This window comes from Ostrinia furnacalis, unplaced genomic scaffold (genome assembly GCF_004193835.3).
Source record: "Ostrinia furnacalis isolate ACB-3 unplaced genomic scaffold, ASM419383v2 OfSCF4654, whole genome shotgun sequence".
Taxonomy (NCBI): domain Eukaryota; kingdom Metazoa; phylum Arthropoda; class Insecta; order Lepidoptera; family Crambidae; genus Ostrinia; species Ostrinia furnacalis.
The window spans coordinates 405,881-426,432 of NW_021134893.1; the positions used below are offsets into that span (position 1 = coordinate 405,881).

General features: G+C 36.7%; 2 protein-coding genes across 2 annotated transcripts in view; one reads left to right on the forward strand and one right to left on the reverse strand.

Moving 5' to 3' along the window:
- The window catches only part of LOC114359737 (laccase-1), a 47,627-nt gene extending 28,239 nt beyond the window's left edge, over window positions 1-19,388 (reverse strand). Inside the window, exons 1-4 of the mRNA XM_028314224.1 lie at window positions 19,313-19,388; window positions 3,224-3,810; window positions 1,228-1,385; window positions 409-552 (exon numbers count right to left, since the gene is read on the reverse strand). Of these exons, the coding sequence (XP_028170025.1) occupies window positions 409-552; window positions 1,228-1,385; window positions 3,224-3,810; window positions 19,313-19,367 (944 nt within the window). The 5' untranslated portion in view covers window positions 19,368-19,388. The remainder of the gene's footprint in view (window positions 1-408; window positions 553-1,227; window positions 1,386-3,223; window positions 3,811-19,312) is intronic.
- LOC114359736 (cell wall protein DAN4-like) lies at window positions 5,481-10,539 on the forward strand. Its single transcript, XM_028314222.1, has 5 exons — window positions 5,481-6,074; window positions 6,209-7,690; window positions 7,773-8,456; window positions 8,540-9,946; window positions 10,349-10,539. Exons 1-5 carry the CDS (start codon window positions 5,640-5,642, stop codon window positions 10,448-10,450), a joined length of 4,110 nt encoding a protein of 1,369 aa, XP_028170023.1. The 5' UTR covers window positions 5,481-5,639; the 3' UTR covers window positions 10,451-10,539.
- Window positions 19,389-20,552: the final 1,164 nt, after the last annotated feature.

Below are 20,552 nucleotides of genomic sequence, written 5' to 3' on the forward strand. Positions count from 1 at the left end.
TCTCACAGTGCGCGTGGACACACAGGTTGACACACGAACCAATCACAGAGCTCTATTCAACGCTGTGCGTTCGATTTGATGCTTTACTTAAGCAAGCATCGTTTGTGAACACGGGCGTTAATGACCTGATGATGACTTAATGGAGATTTCTAAAATAGTGACCACATCTCAGCACCAGCCCATGTTGTCCCGAAGTGGTGGTAGGGCAAGCTATATTTGGGACGTGTATAAATGCCCTGGAAAAGGCCTATGTCCTGAATAAAATATTTGAATTTGAATTTGATGATCCATAAAGATTTACCTCGCCAAAGTGGGGAGTGTAGATTCCTCTGATAGTTTAGATAGGGTTATTCCTGTAAGTTTCCTCGACTTAATCATGAGGATAATAATGAGGATGACGTTAATTACCTGTCATAGTCATAGAGCGGCCCGTGAGGGTCCTGTGACTTGGGCTTCCTCACGATGAAGGAGCCGGCGGCGCCGTCGGCCCGCTGCATGCCAGAATGGGAGTGCCAGAAGTGAGTGCCGCTGTGGGTCGCGTTGAACTGGTATCTGAAAATGTAGGTAAATGGTATTAAAAAGAATTTTTCGCTTGTGATCCATATAATAGGGACTTAGACCTACGAACAAGGCTCGGCCTAACCCATAAGCCCGTAACACAAGCACATTAAGGCTGGGTTGCACCATCTTACTTTGATTTTGACAAACGTCAAAAATCTGTCTAACTCCATACAAAAACCACCAGTTATCGTCACAGTTACCGTTAAAGTTAGGTGGTGCAACTCAGCCTAAGCACGAGGGGTCAACTTGCATTTAATTTTTTTTTATATATTTTGTTTTAAAATACACATAATTTTCGACGAGCTCATAATACAGATCTTATTAAGTACCTCTACCAGTAATATTTTTACCAATTAACTAGTCTTAGTCAGGACTTTGCTGAAGTAAATCATTTCGTTAGAGAACTGTAAGGCTGAGTTGCACCACCTAACTTTTGACAGATTTTTGACGTTTGTCAAAGTTAAAATGAGATGGTGCAACCCAGCCTAACATAAGAAATCATTGCAGACAAAGTATAAAATAAACATGTTTGCATTGCCGTTGACTGTTAGAAAGTGCTGTAAGGCATAAAGTACTCAATAAAAGCATAGTATCAACTTTTAGAATGCAATAAAGTTTAAATAAAAACATAACCATCCTTCTGGCGCAGTCGGTTAATAAAAATACCTAAAGGTAGTCTCAGGCAGGATGGGGCACTGCGTGACGTAAGGCGTTCCATCCATATACGGCGTCCCGCGCTGATGCTGTCCATGCCAATGGACTGTAGTGCCTTCCGTCATCAGATCGTTCTCCACGTCCACAATCACGCGGTCATGTTGGCAGACCTTAGGATAAAGAAAGAGAAATGTTTTATGCAGCTACACATATTAACACTTTAACTGACCACTAACCCTGGGTCGTAAACGTCTAAAGTCTGTCAAACTCCATACAAAACATCACTTAAAGTTATAGCAATAAAAATTTTGAATTTGAATTAGTTAAATAAATAATAAATAAATATCTTTGGACATTTTACACTGTGCCAACATACTTAAATATTTTTTTTGTAAATACATACACATATTATACATAGAAAATACCCAGACCCGTCACAGAAATTAAAATTCACCATTTCAATTTAGTTACGGGTAAACTAAAACTAAAGTGGAGCAACTCAGCCTTAGAGATCTGGCATGGCAATGTTGTTGATAATTGAGATTGCTTATCAAGTAGTAAGTTTAATCAGGCGTTTGTTCATATAGGTAGACTATGGAACGGCAACCTGTAAGCGGCTTGCCAATTCAATAAAACTGATAAAAATATTTATTATAGATATAAACATCAAAACCCCTAAAATCTAAGAGCTAGCAGCACCTTGAAATCGTGTACGTACGTGTAGTGGTTTGAAAATTCTGTGAATTGCTGCTTCTGGCTCTTCCTGTATTAGTTAATCTGGCAATAAATATTTTCTCTGAACTTGTCTCCACTCCAGAACGTTGCTGCCGCATCTACGTTATCTACAACTCTGTCAACTATATTCCAATTCCTCCTTCCTATCATTTTGTAGAGTTCTCTTTAAAAAGTTAAGATTAAGAAAGGATTACCTAGGTAGGTATGAACTATAGTTCCAAAATACTGGACTGTCCTGTCGATGACATTGACAGTGGGGCGCCACCGTCAATACCGGATTGCTGGTTCAGATTTTTGCCATGTTGGAAACCATATAGTTGAACGATGGTAGCGCCCCCCTGTCATTGAGTTTGGCGGGACAATTAAGCGTGGGTCATCTATATTTTCGTTAATGCACGAACTTAATTCATTTCACGTCACACAGCATTCATAATTATGAGAAAACTAAAAAGTATTATTTTAAGTACCTACGTCATCTAAATAAGTTGCAAATAACTTTAAAGCTTAAGTTAGTGTATGTAGCTCTCATTTTATTTCGCTTTGGCAGGCTCAGTTTGTTTTAATCCGAGTAAAGTTTTAAGAGTGGTTAAAATTGTACGCGTATTTTTAAACCTATTCAAATTACATTTTCATAATTATTTTAGACCGCGAGCCCGTCACAAAAGAAAATTCTCACGCTGATTTTGCACAAAGAACTCTTGTTTTTAATACAGAATAGTGGATCAAAAACTTTTAATGGTACTAAAATATTTTAATGCCGTTTGCGAGTTGGCAACAACTGACGTCACTTGTCTGGTGTTGTGTTTATTAGATGATATAGTTGTCTGAATAACATATCTGAATGGTTTAAATTCCAAAGCTCATATTTTTATGTTTCGAACAATTGTTGATTCAAGGGGGAACACTAAGGTACACAATATGACGTTTCAATTTGTTTCTGCTATCTAGAAATTGAACCCAGAACTCCGGATCGAGCGAGTCAAAATGTCTTACCACTCGAACACAGAGACAACTGTGTGCTTAGTGCGAGTTTGCATTGAATGTAATCGCTAGCGAGTGCGTCAAGAATATACGAAGATTTAAGATTTTAGTTCTTGAAAGTACCTATTACTAGGTAATGTTTAATCTATCATACATATAATGTCATTTTTTACACAGTCGCTACTTTGTTAGCGTTGACGTTTGATCTAAACTCGCACTAACCGGCTTGATTAAAATTTTAAATGCGCGTATATTCATTTATCAAAGAACAAAAACTATCAATTCCACCTACCTCTATAGAAGGTCCAGGCATCTTCCTGTTGACAACGTTCAGTGATCTGCTGATTCCGTCAGCTGGAATACAATCCTGCCTAAAGCAATCCGACTCGGTGAACGGACAGTCGTAGCACGCCTTGCTCATAGTGTGATACCACTCCAAGTTGAAATGGTAGTAGCAGATCATAGGCTCTTCTCCTTCTTTACATTCCCTTTCACACGGGTGTGCTCCACCCACTAATTCCCCAGTAACTTCGTCGTATCTTGCATGAGGCTTCAAATTTGCTCTTTTCTGAGTGATTTTGGTAATCACGTCAGACAGAAGCTTGGCAGGCTTTGGATCTTCTACTGTCTTGTTCAAATTCCCTTCATTGATTTCGTTGCTTGTGTTACTACGAGCCCGTATAGGCATTATAACTCTTGACGCACTTTCTGGTCTGACTACAACGTGGGGACTGTCATTGTCGAACGCAAGGTCGTCAATGTTGGCTCGGGCTTGACGCGTTTTGACGTCCGAAGTGAAGTTTTGTTCTGTCACAGTTGTCAGCTCAGCGTAATCTGTGGTTGCCTCCGTTTCAGTCTGGGAGTTGATGCCGCAGGCGCCTGAAACAAGTTAAATTCAAAATTGTAATGGATTTCATACTTAGTTTAGAATTAAGCTTATACTGATTTTATAAACGCATAGGTAAATATGCCATTATAAGGCTCTGTCCTATTGGGAATTATTAACACCATTTAATTATTCACTTATCAGAAGTTTAAAAAGCAATAATTCACATGTAATGCGCTATAAATTGTTAAAGCAACGTTACAGTCTTGGGCGAAAAACCAACAGTACGTGGAAAAATATTCTGGGAACATTTTGTATTCTTTCTTTATCGGTCGAAAGTGGTCGGCTTCTACACTGGTCATCATAAAAATCGACCCACCCGCGACAAGCACTTTCAAACGTATGCATCCCCACTTCCCACCAATATTACTATACTATTTTACCATTTAAAAGCCTAGTTCTAAACTTCATTTCATTAAAGGAAAGGTTTTTACCCCAAAAATGTGTCTGTAGAAGAATCCAGAGTCACTTCTTTAAAAAATAGGTAGTTACGCTTGAGCCAACTTTTATGGCTATAAAACTGATAAGTTGGGATTAATCGCTATCCATCTGTTAAAGAGGACACGTGAGATCATTATTTCGTTTTATAACCATAAAAATTGGTCTCATTGATCCCAGAGGTGAGCCCAAAGTGAGGTCTTTTTTAAAGTTTTTCAAGTCACATTTATTGTTTAAGTTAATCGTTTATTAGGAAATTAAATGTGTTTTTCTTTAAGGCTATTCATTGGGCTTTCAAATAACACCAATATTGTTGGGGCACCATGATTGTGTCAGTTGAAACGAGTTTTCCTGTAAAACATAGGTGGGCCGATTTTTGTGATGACTAGTGTAATTTGTCTAAGGAAAGATGTTCCGACTAAACTTTGAGCAGAAAAAAGTTTGTAGTCTGCAGGTAGAGTATAAAAATTAATTAAAATATACTGACTCCGTGCCTACCATAATAATTACACATGCTGATCAGTATCGGACTAAAATAAGAAACTATAGCCCACCAAGAAACACTGAAGAGACGATTCAAGCCATTATGGTAACATTTGAATTGCAAAATGGAGATCACATGCCCGATTAAATCCGTTACTGTAGGCGTTTACACTGTCAGATTTAAAAATACATCTAATGAGCCTTTATTTTTAAAGATCTTTTCTTCGATAGAACTAAAAGAAAAGAAAGAAACATTTATTGCTATGGAAATCAAACAAAGACAAAAAAAGTATATAGAAAAAAAAGACTAGTATACAAAGAAAGAAAAAATGTAATTGAGCAGTGGCACCCTGTCGCAACAGCGATACCCAGAGGTAGGGTATAGCAATGGGACCCCACTCAGCGTATGCCGTAGCCCACGATGAGGAAGGCCACAACGACACTGGTTTTCAGTGTGCCTCATGACTACATAATTAAAACTACAAACACTACAAATGGATGTGTGTAATCTGCTGTTGGTGTAGTACGTAATTAATCACTCTTTCATTAGATTATTATCAAGAAATCTATTTATGCCACGTAATCTTATAATCGTTCTAATCTAAGAATGGCCAGGGAAGCCCTGAAGATACTACTTATGGTCGCTGAATGAATCCACCTTATGTTTTAACGATAATCATTTTATCACTCTCGATTAAGTTCAATAAACTTCAGATAGCAAAATGATTAAAACCCAACGGAGAATCACACACATGTGTATTCGTAAATCAACTACCTTCGATACTTTAGTTTAGGCAATCTGTGAGTTCTGTGTAAGAATATGATCAAAGAATTAAGGCGAAAACTAAAGTTGTAAAGACTTATGTCAGTTCGAAGTGTTCAGTGAAAAATTGTGAAGAAAATGGCGTGCAAAAGTATAATCTTGTTGTTTTTAATATTCTCAAAAAGCCTCTGTGATGACTGCTTTCGTTACGACTTCGAAGACAACTTCGAAAAGAAATTCAGTCCGAATACTGGAATTTGTTTCGGGATGAGTCCTTGGGCCTTAAATAATTACACCTCTTTGGGAATCGACAGTCCACACCCATCGAGCTCATCATTTATATCTCCAACCAATTCCTTAAGCTGCGTTTCGTCTGTCAGTTTTTCCATGGGATTTGGAGTGTTAGAACTAAACGTTTATGTGGTGGAAGTCTTGCCATCCAACAGCATGCAAATTTACGTCATGGCAGAACCTTCACATTTGGTCGCCTTTTTGGGATATGAGTCACATCATTACAAACCAGGTTGGAATACGTTGAGAATACGCATACAGCGCTGGGCATTTCAAGGTTATGTAAGTATTGCTATTTACTTATTTATCTATCATTACATGTTAACACCGTATGTATAACATAATAATTAATCTTACTTATTCTAGTTTCAATCGATAGATCTGTGGCTAAAATGATGACTTTCTGACTGTTTTAGGTCGTGTTTATGGGTGAAGCTGCTAGCCCACAGTCAGTGGTACTAATTGATTCATTCCGATACATTCCATCAACGATTGATGATGAAAACTGCATAATATACCCAGAAAACAATCCGACTTCTGCGTCTACTAATGATGTAGACATTACGACAACTTCAACGGAATCAGATCTATGGACAACACCTAAAGATCTCACTTCGACTATAACTAATCAATGGACAACTGAATATCCAGCGACTGTTGATAATGAACTTATTCATACAACTGATAATTTTACACCAGGTTTAACCGATTCTGACGATAATCAAATAACTGTATCAACTTTAGATGACGAATGGATACATACATCAACTATAAATGAAGAGGAGATCATTTCCACGACTAATAATGATAATAACACACCAACACCTACAACGGGGTCAGATCTTTGGACAACTAAATATCCAGCCACTGTTGATAATGAACAGTTTGTTTCTACAACCACAGAGCATTTTACAGGAAGCGTAACCGATTCAACTGTAGATGAGGAATGGATACACGCAACGACTAAAAATGAAGAAGAAATCATTTCTACAACTAGTAATAGTAATGACACACCAATTACTTCAACGGGGTCAGATGTATGGACAACTAAATATCCAGCTACTATTGATAATGAACAGTTTATTTCTACAACCACAGATCATTTTACAGGAGGCGTAACCGATTCTACTGTAGATGAGGAATGGATACACGCAACGACAAAAAATGAAGAAGAAATCATTTCTACAACTAGTAACAGTAATGACACACCAATAACTTCAACTGGGTCAGATCTATGGGTTACAGATCCAACTGACGTTATTGTAACAGACATGCCGACAACTAATATTAGTTTTAGTACTGACGATGATTCAAATGAAGAAGAATATACTTCTACTACAGATAAAACAACAGGACCAATTAATGATATCACAACTGAGTCGGAGCAATGGGTAACCAAGACAACTGTTGTTGATAATGGAATAGAAGAAGAAACTGTCACTGAAATGACATCTGTCACAGAATCGTCAACGTCAATTTATCATGACGGATGCATTACATACAATTTCGAGGCAGGATTTGACTCAATATTCTCTTCAGGATCTGGCCTATGTTATGGAGCGAATCCTTGGATATTGTATAATTACACATCGTCAGAAATACAAAGTTGGCACCCGGATAGCACTAAGTTTATATCACCTTACTTTTTGAGTTGCATAACATCTACTGATTTACGATTGGGAAGCGGGGTTGTTGAAATTAATGTTTACATGGCAGATCATCAGTATTCAAATTTTACCGCTTTTTGGATGATTCACATTATAGTTCAGATGAAATCTGACGATGGATTTGGTAGAACTGTTGCAGTTCTATCCTACAACTCACATACCAATAATTTTTTACCAGGTTGGAATAGTATAAGAATAAACATAAGAAACCAACAAGAATTCGACGGGCATGTAAGTAACAAAAAATACAATTACAATATATAATATCAATAAACGTATGCAACAGTTTCTCAGACTGATACTTTTTTTTCAGATTATTCTCATGGGCATGGCAGAAAATCACGAAGCTCTATTAGTGGACTCGTTTCTGTTTATCCCAGCTACTATGAGTGAAGATTTGTGCTTTGTATACAGCACAACGGCTATACCGCCTTCTATAACAACAATAAATACTCCTATAATTGATATAAGCACTGATGGTTCTGATAAAGAATACACTACTAAAGGATGGATAACAAAAACTACTGATGTTGATGAGCTAACAACAATGACATCTATTTCCGATCAAAATATGTCTACATATCAGCCTATCGATGATAATGGGTGCATTACCTACAATTTCGAAGAAAACCTTGATTCTAAGATAGCAAATGATCATTTTCTTTGTCCGAAATCCCGTGGAAACCATTGGACTTTACAAAACTATTCTTCTCTGGGATTAGAAAGTCCGCATCCACTAAGCACATCGTTCATATCACCGCTAACACTACCCAGCTGTATAGCAACTACCAAGTTTTTTGTTAAAACTGGAACATTGGAAATCATTGTTTTCTTTGAAAGTGCAGAAGAATCCGGAGATCATATTACTATAATGGTTAGTGGAGGAATAGGAGTTATTATTGCATATGTATCATATACGCCACGATCTGCCAATTTTGTATCAGGCTGGAATACTTTAAGTATAAACATAAATCTGCCAGATGAAGTTGCAGTAGATGTAAGTATTCTACATTACTTTAAATATCATTTTAATAACTGTGACTGTGATGGTTCTCTTTACATGTTATTCTTTGATTTTAGATTTTACTGACTGGGTCCGCAGCTGAGAGTTCAATCGTATTGGTAGACTCGTTCCGATACATCCCATCAACGATGGATGAAAAAATTTGTGTAATTTACGACACAGAAATAACAACGCCAACTGATGCTGTAGCAACAGAAAAATACACCGATGATTCTAATTCAAGTTGGCCAACTGGGACTTATGATTGGACCATAGGAACAACAAACCTTGGTAATCAAGAAATATCCTCTAACCCAACAGAATCAGGGCCAACTGTGACTTATGATTGGGGCACAGGAACAACTAACCTCGATAGTCAAGAAATATCCACTGTTCCAACAGAATCAGGATCAACTGGGACTTATGAATGGACCATAGGAACAACTAACGTTGATAATCAAGAAATATCCTCTAATCCAACAGAATCAGGGCCAACTGTGACTTATGATTGGGGCACAGGAACAACTAACCTCGATAGTCAAGAAATATCCACTGTTCCAACAGAATCAGGATCAACTGGGACTTATGAATGGACCATAGGAACAACTAACGTTGATAATCCAGAAATATCCTCTATTCCAACAGAATCAGGGCCAACTGTAACTTATGATTGGGGCACAGGATCAACCAACCTTGATAATCAAGAAATATCCTCTATTCCTACAGAATCAGGGTCAACTGGGACTTATGATTGGACCACTGGAACAACTAACGTTGATAATCAAGAAATATCCTCTATTTCCACAGAATCAGGATCAACTGGGACTTATGAATGGACCATAGGAACAACTAACGTTGATAATCAAGAAATATCCTCTATTCCTACAGAACCAGGGCCAACTGGGACTTATGATTGGGGCACAGGAACAACTAACCTTGATAGTCAAGAAATATCCTCTATTCCAACAGAATCTACTGTATTAGATGGACAAGAGACAGTTTCAGAAACAGGGACAACAACAAACCCATGGATAACAACAAGTATACACGATGAGGGCACTGACACACCAGCAACCGAAACCACAGCTAATGATAGCTGCACTAAATATAATTTCGAAAAAGATTTTGACGTACTGTTCACATCGGAATCAAGCAATTGCAGGGGAATGCATCCTTGGACACTAAACAATTATACTTCAATCGATATAGAGAATTTACAGCAATCGAGCAATTTGTTCATATCTCCTATAACAGCATTAAGCTGTGTGGAGTCTTTCAAATTTGTGATGGGGCATGGAACGTTGGAATTCCGTGCATATATTGGGGATGCACTGTTTGCGAATATCATAAGTGTGCTGGTTAGGGACACAGCTGGAGGTGGTGTCGTGACCAGTAACATGTATAGCCCACTTTCTCAAAGTTTTGCGCCAGGCTGGAACGTGTTAAGAGTAAAAATTGAAAGACCGCAAGAATTTGAGGGCTATGTAAGTATTGTATTTTGTTTACATGATTAATGTTCGTTCGTTTCAGCCGAATAACGTCCACTGGACAAAGGCCTCCCCCAAAGATTTCCACAAAAATCGGTCCTGCGCCGCCCGCATCTAGGCACCTCCCGCGACCTTCGCCAGATCGTAGGTCCACCTAGTGGGAGGTCTGCCCACACTACGTCTTCCGACTCGTGGTCGCCACTCGAGAACTTTTCTGCCCCAGCGGCATGATGATTATAATGTAAATATTAATAATATTTTTACGTGCGATCCACTTCTTACTTCATATTAGCGGTTTCAATGAGTTTTACATTTATCTTATTTCCTTTTTTAACATTATTTTCCTTTCTCTTTTGTTTGTCTTACTTCATTTGTTACTAATAATTTATTTATTTTCAGTTCATCCTGCAAGGCTCCTTGGCTTCAGTGGACTCAGTGGTGTTAATTGACTCTTTCCGATACATCCCCGCAACAATGAATGAAGAACTGTGTACGGTGTAATAAGCTTTAAAAAAACCTTGCTTTAAACCATATCCAAAATGCAAAAATACTACTGTAGGAGAAAATATAATAATTATCTTGAAATTCAGCATTTACCAATTTCAATTCTTATTTTTGTCTTTTTAATGTTCTAGCGTTTCAATTCTTATTGCATTTTAGAAATGCGCGACATAATTAACTGTTAACTGTGATATGCAATTAAGAATTATATTTATTTACACATCTTATTTTTAACCAGTTGCGTTTCAGAATCATTGAATATGTACCTACATATATTTCTTTCAAGCCTCAAATGTTTTCCAAACGATGAACAATTAATCATTTTTATAAACACTTAATTTTGAATTTTTTATAGACACTTATACCGAATTCGCGGAAGTCTTATAAAATTATTAGTTTTTAGGAAGATAAGATAAATTTAATATCACACATATTATCATCAAATATTTATGACACTCGTGACTAATTGACTATTAATAAAAGGGGATGTCCCTTCAACATGTAGGTAAAGTGACGTCACGATGCCTTTGAACAAGACTTAGAAGGTACTTTTTTGAATACATGAAATAAGTGGAGGAAATTCTTAAGCTGCTTATTTTTAGTACTAGCTTTTGCCCGCGGCTTCACCCGCGTGAAAATTCGTTTGTTACAGATCTTCACAAATTATAGCCTATATGTTATTCTAGGTTATAAACATTAATACTGTAAAGTTTCATCAAATCCGTTCAGTAGTTTTTGCGTGAAAGAGTAACAAACATCCAAACTTTCGCATTTATAATATTAGAAGAACTAGCGGCCCGCCCCGGCTTCGCATGGTTGCAATGGAATTTCTCGGCTTTTTTCTTCTATTTATACAAAATGAATCTTCCTGTGGAAACACCCTATCTATTAAAAACCGCATCAAAATCCGTTGCGTAGTTTTAAAGATCTAAGCATACATAGGGACAGACTGTGGGGACAGACCGACAGCGAAGCTTCACCCGTGCGAAATTTAGTTCGTTATCTACAGATCGTCATAAATTATAGCTTATAATTATGTTATTCTGGGTTATAAAAAATAATACTGTAAAGTTTCATCAAAATCCATTCAGTAGTTTTTGCGTGAAAGAGTAACAAACATCCAGACATCCAAACTTTCGCATTTATAATATTAGTAGGATAATTATTTTATTATGTACTGATAGTGATAGTGATAGTGAATTAGTTTGAGCAGCGACTTCTAACGCTAGGTAATTTTAATAACTATAGCTTCCCTACCACCGCTTCAGGATAACTGATCAGCTAGCGCTGTGAAGGTCGGAAGATGTAAATCCTCTCCAGAATATTGTGAAACTCCCTCGAGGAGTGGTGAGGCGATTTGCTTCGTTTCCACGAACAGCTCTGTAAGGGATTAGGCATTTAATTTGATCGCAAACACTTTGCAGTTTTCGCTAATCTTGTCAATGGACAATACGATGAAACGAAACAGGGCTTAGTGTGAGTTTACGTCAAACGTCGTCGCTAGCGAACGCGTTAAAAAATATACGAAAATGTTAGTTCTTGAAAGATTCCGCTAGAGGCGCTGTACAATGCGTCATTGATGCGTTCAAGCTATAGATCCTGGCTACACAAGAATAGGTTAGTTTCCTAAAAAAAATTTATGTTTAATATCAAAAAATATTGGACACATATTTTTATTTGTCAATCTAACAAATAATTACGTGCGGCACTTTTATGCAAGCATTGACGTCACGGGCCTCTTCTTATGAACTTTGGCGCGCTTTATCTCTTTAAATTTTCATTAGTTTGAAAAAGTGAAAAATACGTGTAGAGTATTTTTTGATAAGTTAACTGACGGACTAATTAAAACTCTTGCTTTTTGACCCAGGAAACATCCCTATTGCAGCGCTGCAGCGGTGGGAACGAGAGGTGGGAATAGTCCCGTTAAACAATCCGTCATACATTTTAATGTAATTTTTTACGCGTTCACGAGTGACGACGTTAGATGTAAACTCACACTAAGCCCAGTATTGAAGTTGTACTCATCACTAGCCGTTTGTAGTGGTCTAGGTTTTGTCTATATGTATAATAGGCAGATAAAGTAGGTACCTACCTATGTTTTCACTTTACTCAGACATTTTAATCAATCGTCTTCTGTACCTCTAGCATGAACAACTTTCGTCTTCGAATCGTTTGCGTATTCGATAAAATTCGATACTCAACCATCGAATTAAACGATAACGTGACAATGTTTTTTGATTCTCAAAATAAGTTTCGTGCAATCATTTCTTACACTAAGTTCACTTTACGACACGTTCACAAGGGCGCTGTTGTAGTTTTCGTACTAAATCTTTTGATGACGATTCGAGTACGCAAACAATTTGAACTCGAAAGTTTTTCGTTCTAGCCGTACTGGTCAGCGTCAAATCGTTCGTGACACCCAAAGTAGCTAAAAATTCGCAACACGTCTTACAGGGTAATTTATTTATTTTTTATATCACTTGGGCAAGCATAATTTCTTCAGATCAATGTTTGTGTGAGTAAAACAATTTAATTTATGATTGCACAACATTTACTCCGAACTTTTTACCCTAACTATCAAATTAACCTTTTTCACTAAATACGTTTAAATACGTTTACATCATACAAAAAACAGTCTTGGTTTTTTCTAAGTTACGTTTCATACAAAAAATGTGTTGTTGAATCACGTGGATATTTGACTGATACTTTTTTGTTGGTTTCGTTAAGGAAATGAGAACTCTTCAACTAATGGTATAATGAATACCAACTTAGATTAAGCAAATTGGTCAATAAAATTTTAGTATTATGATGTCACTTGGCTCAAAAAACGTTTTTTGATTGCGATAGGTACTAATCAAATTATGTAATGGTGTATGGAAATCAAAAACTAAAATACAAAAGCAGAAAGAATAATATCAACGAAAACTGACTGATTTAAGCCACGCTTTATTTTCTTTCTTTAACGAAAATTAATTGCTTTGCAATTAACTCCATCCATCCATTAGTCTTTTAAAATAATCCAAATAGCAAAAGGTACCCAAGAACAAAACGCCTGTAAAAGCTAGTTTGCGAAAGGATTTAAATACCGGAATTGAATAAAGGAGAAATAACGAGTACCGTTTAACTTTTTAGGGTTCGTTTCGAAAAAATGACGTCCACACCATTACAAAGGGCTCCTCGAAACATTTCCACAACGAACGGTCCTGTGCTGCCCGCATCCAGGTGCTTCCCGCGATCTTTACCAGATCGTCGGTGCACTTTGTGGGAGGGCTTACCTACATTTTCCGGCTCGTAGTCGCCACTCGAAAACTTTTCTGCTCCAACGGCCATCAATTCTATGAGCTATATGCCTCGCCCACTGTTACTTAAGTTTGGGAATTCGGCAAGCATGTAGGACCTATGTAGGTACTGTATTTTTCTACGGATCTCCTCATCTGATTCGATACCCCGAGCATAGCATGCTCCATCGCCATTTTTGGTCACCATTTTTGGGTGACCTTGAGCCTTCTTATAAGACCCATGCGACAAAATTATGCGAAAAAGTGAAAAACTGAAATACCTACGGAACCTTAGACTGAGTCCTCTCGCAATTCACCCTCTTTTTATGAATAAGCCAATTAGGGGTAACAAAAACTACCGCAAAGGGAAAATTTAAGCGTCGCAATCAAAAGATGTTAATTGGCATAATTTTATACCTCGAGTTTATTTCTTTCAAACCATATCTTGGTCAAATTGATTTTCATAAGTTTTTGCCTTGCCCACGCTAGAAAAAAGGCCACGTACCGGGAAGGTGGACAGACGACCTCATAAAAGTACCAGAAAAGCGCAGGATACAGGCTGCCACCAATTGATCAATCTGGAAATGATTGGGGGAGGCCTATGGTCAGCAGTAGATTTCCTATGGCTGAAATCTTGATGATGATGAAGCTTTTGCGGTTGCTTTCGTCATCATCATTTCAGCAATAGCATGTCCATAGAATGTTCATGGCTTCCTCCAAAAATATCCAAATTGACTAGTTGGAAGCGGTCAGGATTTGCAGCGGTGGGAACGAGAAATGGGAATAGTCCCATAGCTTTTAACCAATTCACGCGCATGTTTATTAAAAGTAACATTGATTTAGTATTAAATTATTCCAAAAAAAAACCATAGAAAAGTATGCAAAAACCAATTTGTAACGGTGAATGTAGAATCATTGTACGTAGCAACAATTATGCAAACACCCGCACGATTAGCATATCGTACACTCCCATGGCTTCTGATATTAAGTCGTGCGGTTTAAAGATTGGCACCTTATGTAAAACTAATTCAGACCTTACCACCTTCTGGTTAAGATCGAAAACGTTCTGCGAAAGGCGTGTTTAGCTTGAACGATTTCAATATTTATGTCGGCCGCAAAGTGGTGAATCGCTTATACGGTAGACGGGAAATCAAATATTAATATATTCCTATGCATATTCATAGAAATGGCTGTTTCCGTTATTTATAGGTCATTAGTTTGTTGACAAAATTAATAAGTTGACGTAACTAATAGTCACGAAAATACCGAGCCATGACTAGCAATTCCAGGTTCAGAGTCCAGAAGGGGCAAATATTTGTGTTTGTTGTGTGAATTGGTTGTAGAGCCATGTATTTTGAGCTTTTTAAGACCCCACTAGGTGGACGGACGATCTGGTCAAGGTTGCGGGAAGAACATGGATGCGGGCAAGGCCGGGCGTTATGGAAATCCTTGGGGGATGCCTTTGTCCAGCAGTTGACGGCATTTGACTGAAACGAACGAATGAAGAGCCCTGAAAACGGCCATAAATAGTCTTGTAAAGACCTTATTAAAATTTCTGTTAAAGTATACATATAAATTGAATTTGTACTTGAGAATAATTATTGAAAAGTTTTTAAACGATCAGGTAGGTTTCGGTACGATAAAAGAAACATAATATTCATATTAAAAAAAACTCCGTATTTCATAACGAGGCGAGGAGAGTTGATAAACCTTTTTACTTCCTTTTAGCTCTAAACACTACATTATACGAGAATATGCTAATGTAAAGCCCCTACGAAAAATTTGTAAACGCCATATCTTTCAGTTTTCAACTGTACCGCAAAAGCTCTTTGATTTTACCGCAACCTTTGTGCCTTAAGCGGCAAATATAAAGGCTTTGCAGTGGACAATGTGATGCACGTATATCGTTCGGACCGCACCGCTGCGCTGTGTACGGACTGGATTGGGAATCTATACCTTACTGCGAATCAACGGTTTTGATACTTGATCGAAAAATCAAAATAATGATCCTTGAACCAAACAAAGTAACCGAAATAGTCCGCATTGTCAAACTGGAATGGCAGTGCGCAGGGCACATAACATGTAGAGCTGATGGCTGTTACGGTAGAAAAGTTTCAAGTGGCGACCACCGTCTGGAAAACGTAGTGTAAGCAGGCGATCCACTAGGTGGACCGACGATGTGGTGAAGATTGCGTAAAGAATCTGGATGCGGACAGCTCAGGACCGGTCGTTGTAAAAGTGCTTAGAGGATGCCTTTGTAAAGCAGTGGATGTCATTTGGCTCAAACGAATGATTCTTGAATATAATTCTCCAGCAGATTCACCAGTCATGCAGGTAATATCTAATTAACTGTCTAAGGACTGTATGAACTGACTACAAATTTCACAAGTAACGACCATGGGTAGGAGGATGGATAACGAAGAGACAATACCATAACGAGTATACTTTATCCGGCATGTCATTTGTCATATTTGATTTATTTACAAAAGACAAATTAGCATTTGGCAGAACCAGAATCTCAGCAAATTAAAGAAGCCTTTTTTAACATTGCTATTTCAAGGCAAAGCATGCAAATTAAAAATACGTTCCAATACCTATGAGTCACACTTAACCGAGGCGTAGCTAAAAGATTTGCTATTAATAGACAAATAATTGACTTGCAAATAAACCTTTAACTGACCTCGGAGTATGATCTTTATATTCAGCGTGCTGTCAAACATTGCGAAAGCTTCAATTATCTAAATCCTTCACATTTCAAGTATCGAGTGTACTCGGTCGGCGTATACAGGTTGAGATGAATGCGACGATTAAGTTGAGCAAGTCGGTACAACCTTGATTGGTGAGGCGTCGATGGCGATGCGACAATAGTACGATTGAATTCCAAGCTTTTGGTACAATTTGTACATCGAAAGGTTTTACGATTCACTGAATCTGGTTAGTAGTTTATAGAAAAACTAGCTTTCCGCCCGCGGCTTCGCACGCCTGGTATTTTGTCTGTTACAGAAAAACTTTATCGCGCGCGTCCCTGTTTTAAAAACCGAGATAAAAACAATCTTATGTCGTTTCCCGGAACTCAAACTATCTCTATGCTAAATTTCATCAAAATCAGTTTAGTATTTTAGGCGTGAAAGCAAGATAGACAGACAGACAGAGTTACTTTCACATTTATAATATTAAGTATAGATTAGTATAGAATGAGGAAGTATGGTCAAAAAATCTTATATTCGTATATTGTTCGGTAGCGAAGTTGGGAAGAGTAGGATAAAACCTCCATTTGCCTCACTAAATTAAAAATACTCTTGAATTAGAGACTGATTGACCATGATGACTAAAAGAATAAATGATGATGATCTTTGCAAAGAGCTTGCGTAATAGAGGTTTATTAAGATTAATTATTTAGTGAAATGAAGTTGGTATGATTTTGAAATTGGTAGAAATAATTATCCTAGGCTCAATTTACAGGTGGGAAAAATTTAATTCGAGTGATTTGTCCCCAATTTAGTAAGGGCATTGTTTACAGTGTTTAATAAGATAGTGACGACATAAACAAAAGATCTATTCTGATCCTGTAAATCTTCATAACTCAAAGGTGACTGACTCACTGACTGACAGACATAGTGATCTATCAACGCACAGCCCAAACCACTGGACGGATCAGGCTGAAAGGCATGCAGGTAGATGTTATGACGTAGGCATCCGCTAAGAAAGTATTTTACGAAACTCCACCCCTAAGGGGGTAAAACGGGATCCACGCGTACGAAGTCGCGGGCGGCCGCTATTAGTCTTAAAATATAACTTGCACTTTTAATTTTACCAGTACCTATAATAAATAATCTAGAAGATCTTAGCGTAAGCTTTTGTGATCTATTCATCAAGATTTTGATTACTATTCCCACTCAGTCATGATTAACGATAAGGAAATATCTTTAATAGTACCTATTTTATTAGTAATCACGTGGCCGTGAACAATAAAAAACTATTAAATTCACGCCTTAAACCACAGACAGCAATCAAATATTTAATAGGATACCTAAGTTTTAATTGAAGATAATAACCTCCTACTAACAACACTAAATATGAGTCTGAGTATTTACTAAATGAAGGTGATATTATGTATGATTAAAATTTTAAATTATGATTGATAAAATGTTTATGGCAAAATTTTTAGATTCGATTCAAATTCAACTATGATATTTTGTAACAAAAATGTGGAGTCCTCGCAGACTACAGATTTTTTTTGCCAGATAATACCTACATGTAAGAAACTTTGCCCGTTACCCCGATTTTGTTCGGACGATTCCTCATTACCTACCTAGTAATTAGAAGCAGAAGAAACTATCGGCTGACAAAAAGTCTATAGTCTACAGGGACTCGTATAATCTGATTTACTGTCGACTGATCTAAGGTCTATATAAGATTGAGGATAAAATTGTACTACATTTAATTCCGGAATTAAATTAAATAAACCTTGAACCTATAACAACAAAAACTACTCCCAAGCTCATCAATAAAAACATGTGAAATATACACACGCACTGATGATGGTCATCACAATGTATTCGATAAAAAACATTAACATCCTTTTCGCAATATGCTTATGAATATGAAAATGTAAAAAAAAGTTGCTGTACAGTTTTAAAGCTCCGTACAAAAATACATACAGACGAACTTCTATTTTCTTAATTGAAAAAAAAAATGAAAATGAAAGAATATTTATTCAGTATCTTTAAAGATTACATTTTGTTTCAAGTGGCAATACCTGTGTTAGGAGGCACCGCTCTTTAAAATCTGTTAAAAATGGACTGAATCATGTAATGTATTCCACCAAAAACATTGTCATGTTTACTGTCAACTATCTTCAAGAAAAAGGCTGCAATAACTTTAAAAAAAAATAAAACCGACTTCAAATGCGTGAACACAAAAAAAAACTAAAAATTAAAAATATTGCGTATAAAAAAGTTCATCCCCAATTTTCCACCCTTGGGGGTTGTTTTTTCTATTATTAAATTTAAATGGGACCACCCTTGAGGTATTACCTATACGCCGAAAAAAGATTTGTTCAAATCGGTTCATAATTGGCGGAGTTATCGCGTAACAAACATAGAAAAAAAAAAAAAAAAAACATACGGGTCGAATTGAGAACCTCCTCCTTTTTTGAAGTCGGTTGAAAACTTCTTTAAAAGATAAAGGATCTCTAAAACGAGTAACAGCAAAAATGTGTTAATTTATTACAACAGAGCGGATTCTTTTTGTTTTAATTAGTCTCAAGATGAGCCGGTGATGTCACTAAAAGATAAATATTAAGCTGTGTAGTAATATTGCAATTTAAAGTTTTTTTAGAACCTAAACTTGAAAAAGTTTTGTTACCCCCTGTAAGATTTATTCTTGCAATAATAGCTTTTTTGCCCGTTTTCACTATCAATCCCTAATTTTGAAGTGTAAACAAAATTTATGTTATGTTTTACCATAGCGGTCACTTAAAACGGGCATTAAACCCTTCATTTAGGTGTGGAATTAGTTCAATGGTATAAGCGTGGAATATACAGTAAAGACAAACAAAGTGCCTCTTAGTATATTTACTTACCCATAATAACTGCTACGACCACCGCCAAAACAAAGTCTTTCCTGCTAGTTCCCATGTTGGTGATTCTGAAACAAAAATAACAAATATTTTAACATATTTTTTGGCTCTAACAGGTTTGAACTTAAAACTCAACCCTCATTATGGAGGTGCTACTCCCAAAAGTCCGGTCCCTGATTCTATCAATATCTGTCTCATGCCTGCAGTAATAACTGAGAGAGATAGAGAATAGAAATATTCTAAAATTTGGACAAAATATGTCGTAGAGCTGTCCACTAATACCAGATAGATTAAAAAAAAACAATCACATAAAAAAACCAGGACAAGCAAAAAAGTCCTTCTAGTTCAAGCAAATTCAAATTAAGAACGCCATTTTTTTAATTTTTATATTATTTTAAAGTAAATTCAGTCAGTGTTTTTTGTATTCTGCTAGACATACAGACTAGATTTTTTAAATCTTTAGTAATTAGAACAAACATAACACAGATTACAACTCGTTGTTATACAACATAGCAATTAGTGATATCATAGCAAATTGACGAAACTTTGAATAAAATCGGGGACATCGATAAATATTAACTAAGAACTAATATTATACGACTTGGATTAGATAATATAGGAAATATGTGTGATGTCTATGATTACCTAAATAGCATAATAATAATAATATGCATATTTTAGCAAGCAAAGCCTATATACCGGTTTTTTGTCAACTTCGTTAGTTAACGATAAGAAGTAATCTTACTCCTATGAAGTTATAAGCCTTGTGGCCGTTTTTACCATCAATTCCTAATTTTTAAGTGACCCCTATGAAAACAAAACTCCTGTTAATTGTTACCAGGGGCCACTTAAAAATTATGGATTTTTGGTGAGAAAGGGGCATTAGTGTGCTATTTCATAAATATTATGCTGAAGAACAATATTGAATTGAATGAAAGTGTTAATGCTAAGTACTTATTGAAGTCATTGCAAATACTATGCGTAGTGACTGGTGCATGCAATTTTACTACAGGAGTTAGGAACTTTATTTCAACTATTGTGTCAAGTCAAGGCTTAAAGATTTTTCATTCTATTTTATGATGTGATACGAGTTACTCTAAAACTTGTTTGTAGAGTGACCTAGGTACCATCATTGGTATACCTTACACATCTTCTAAAATATAAAAGGAGAAACTGACTGACTGACATATCAACGCACAGCCTAAACGGCTAAACGTAGGCACTTGAAATTTGGAAGGGACGT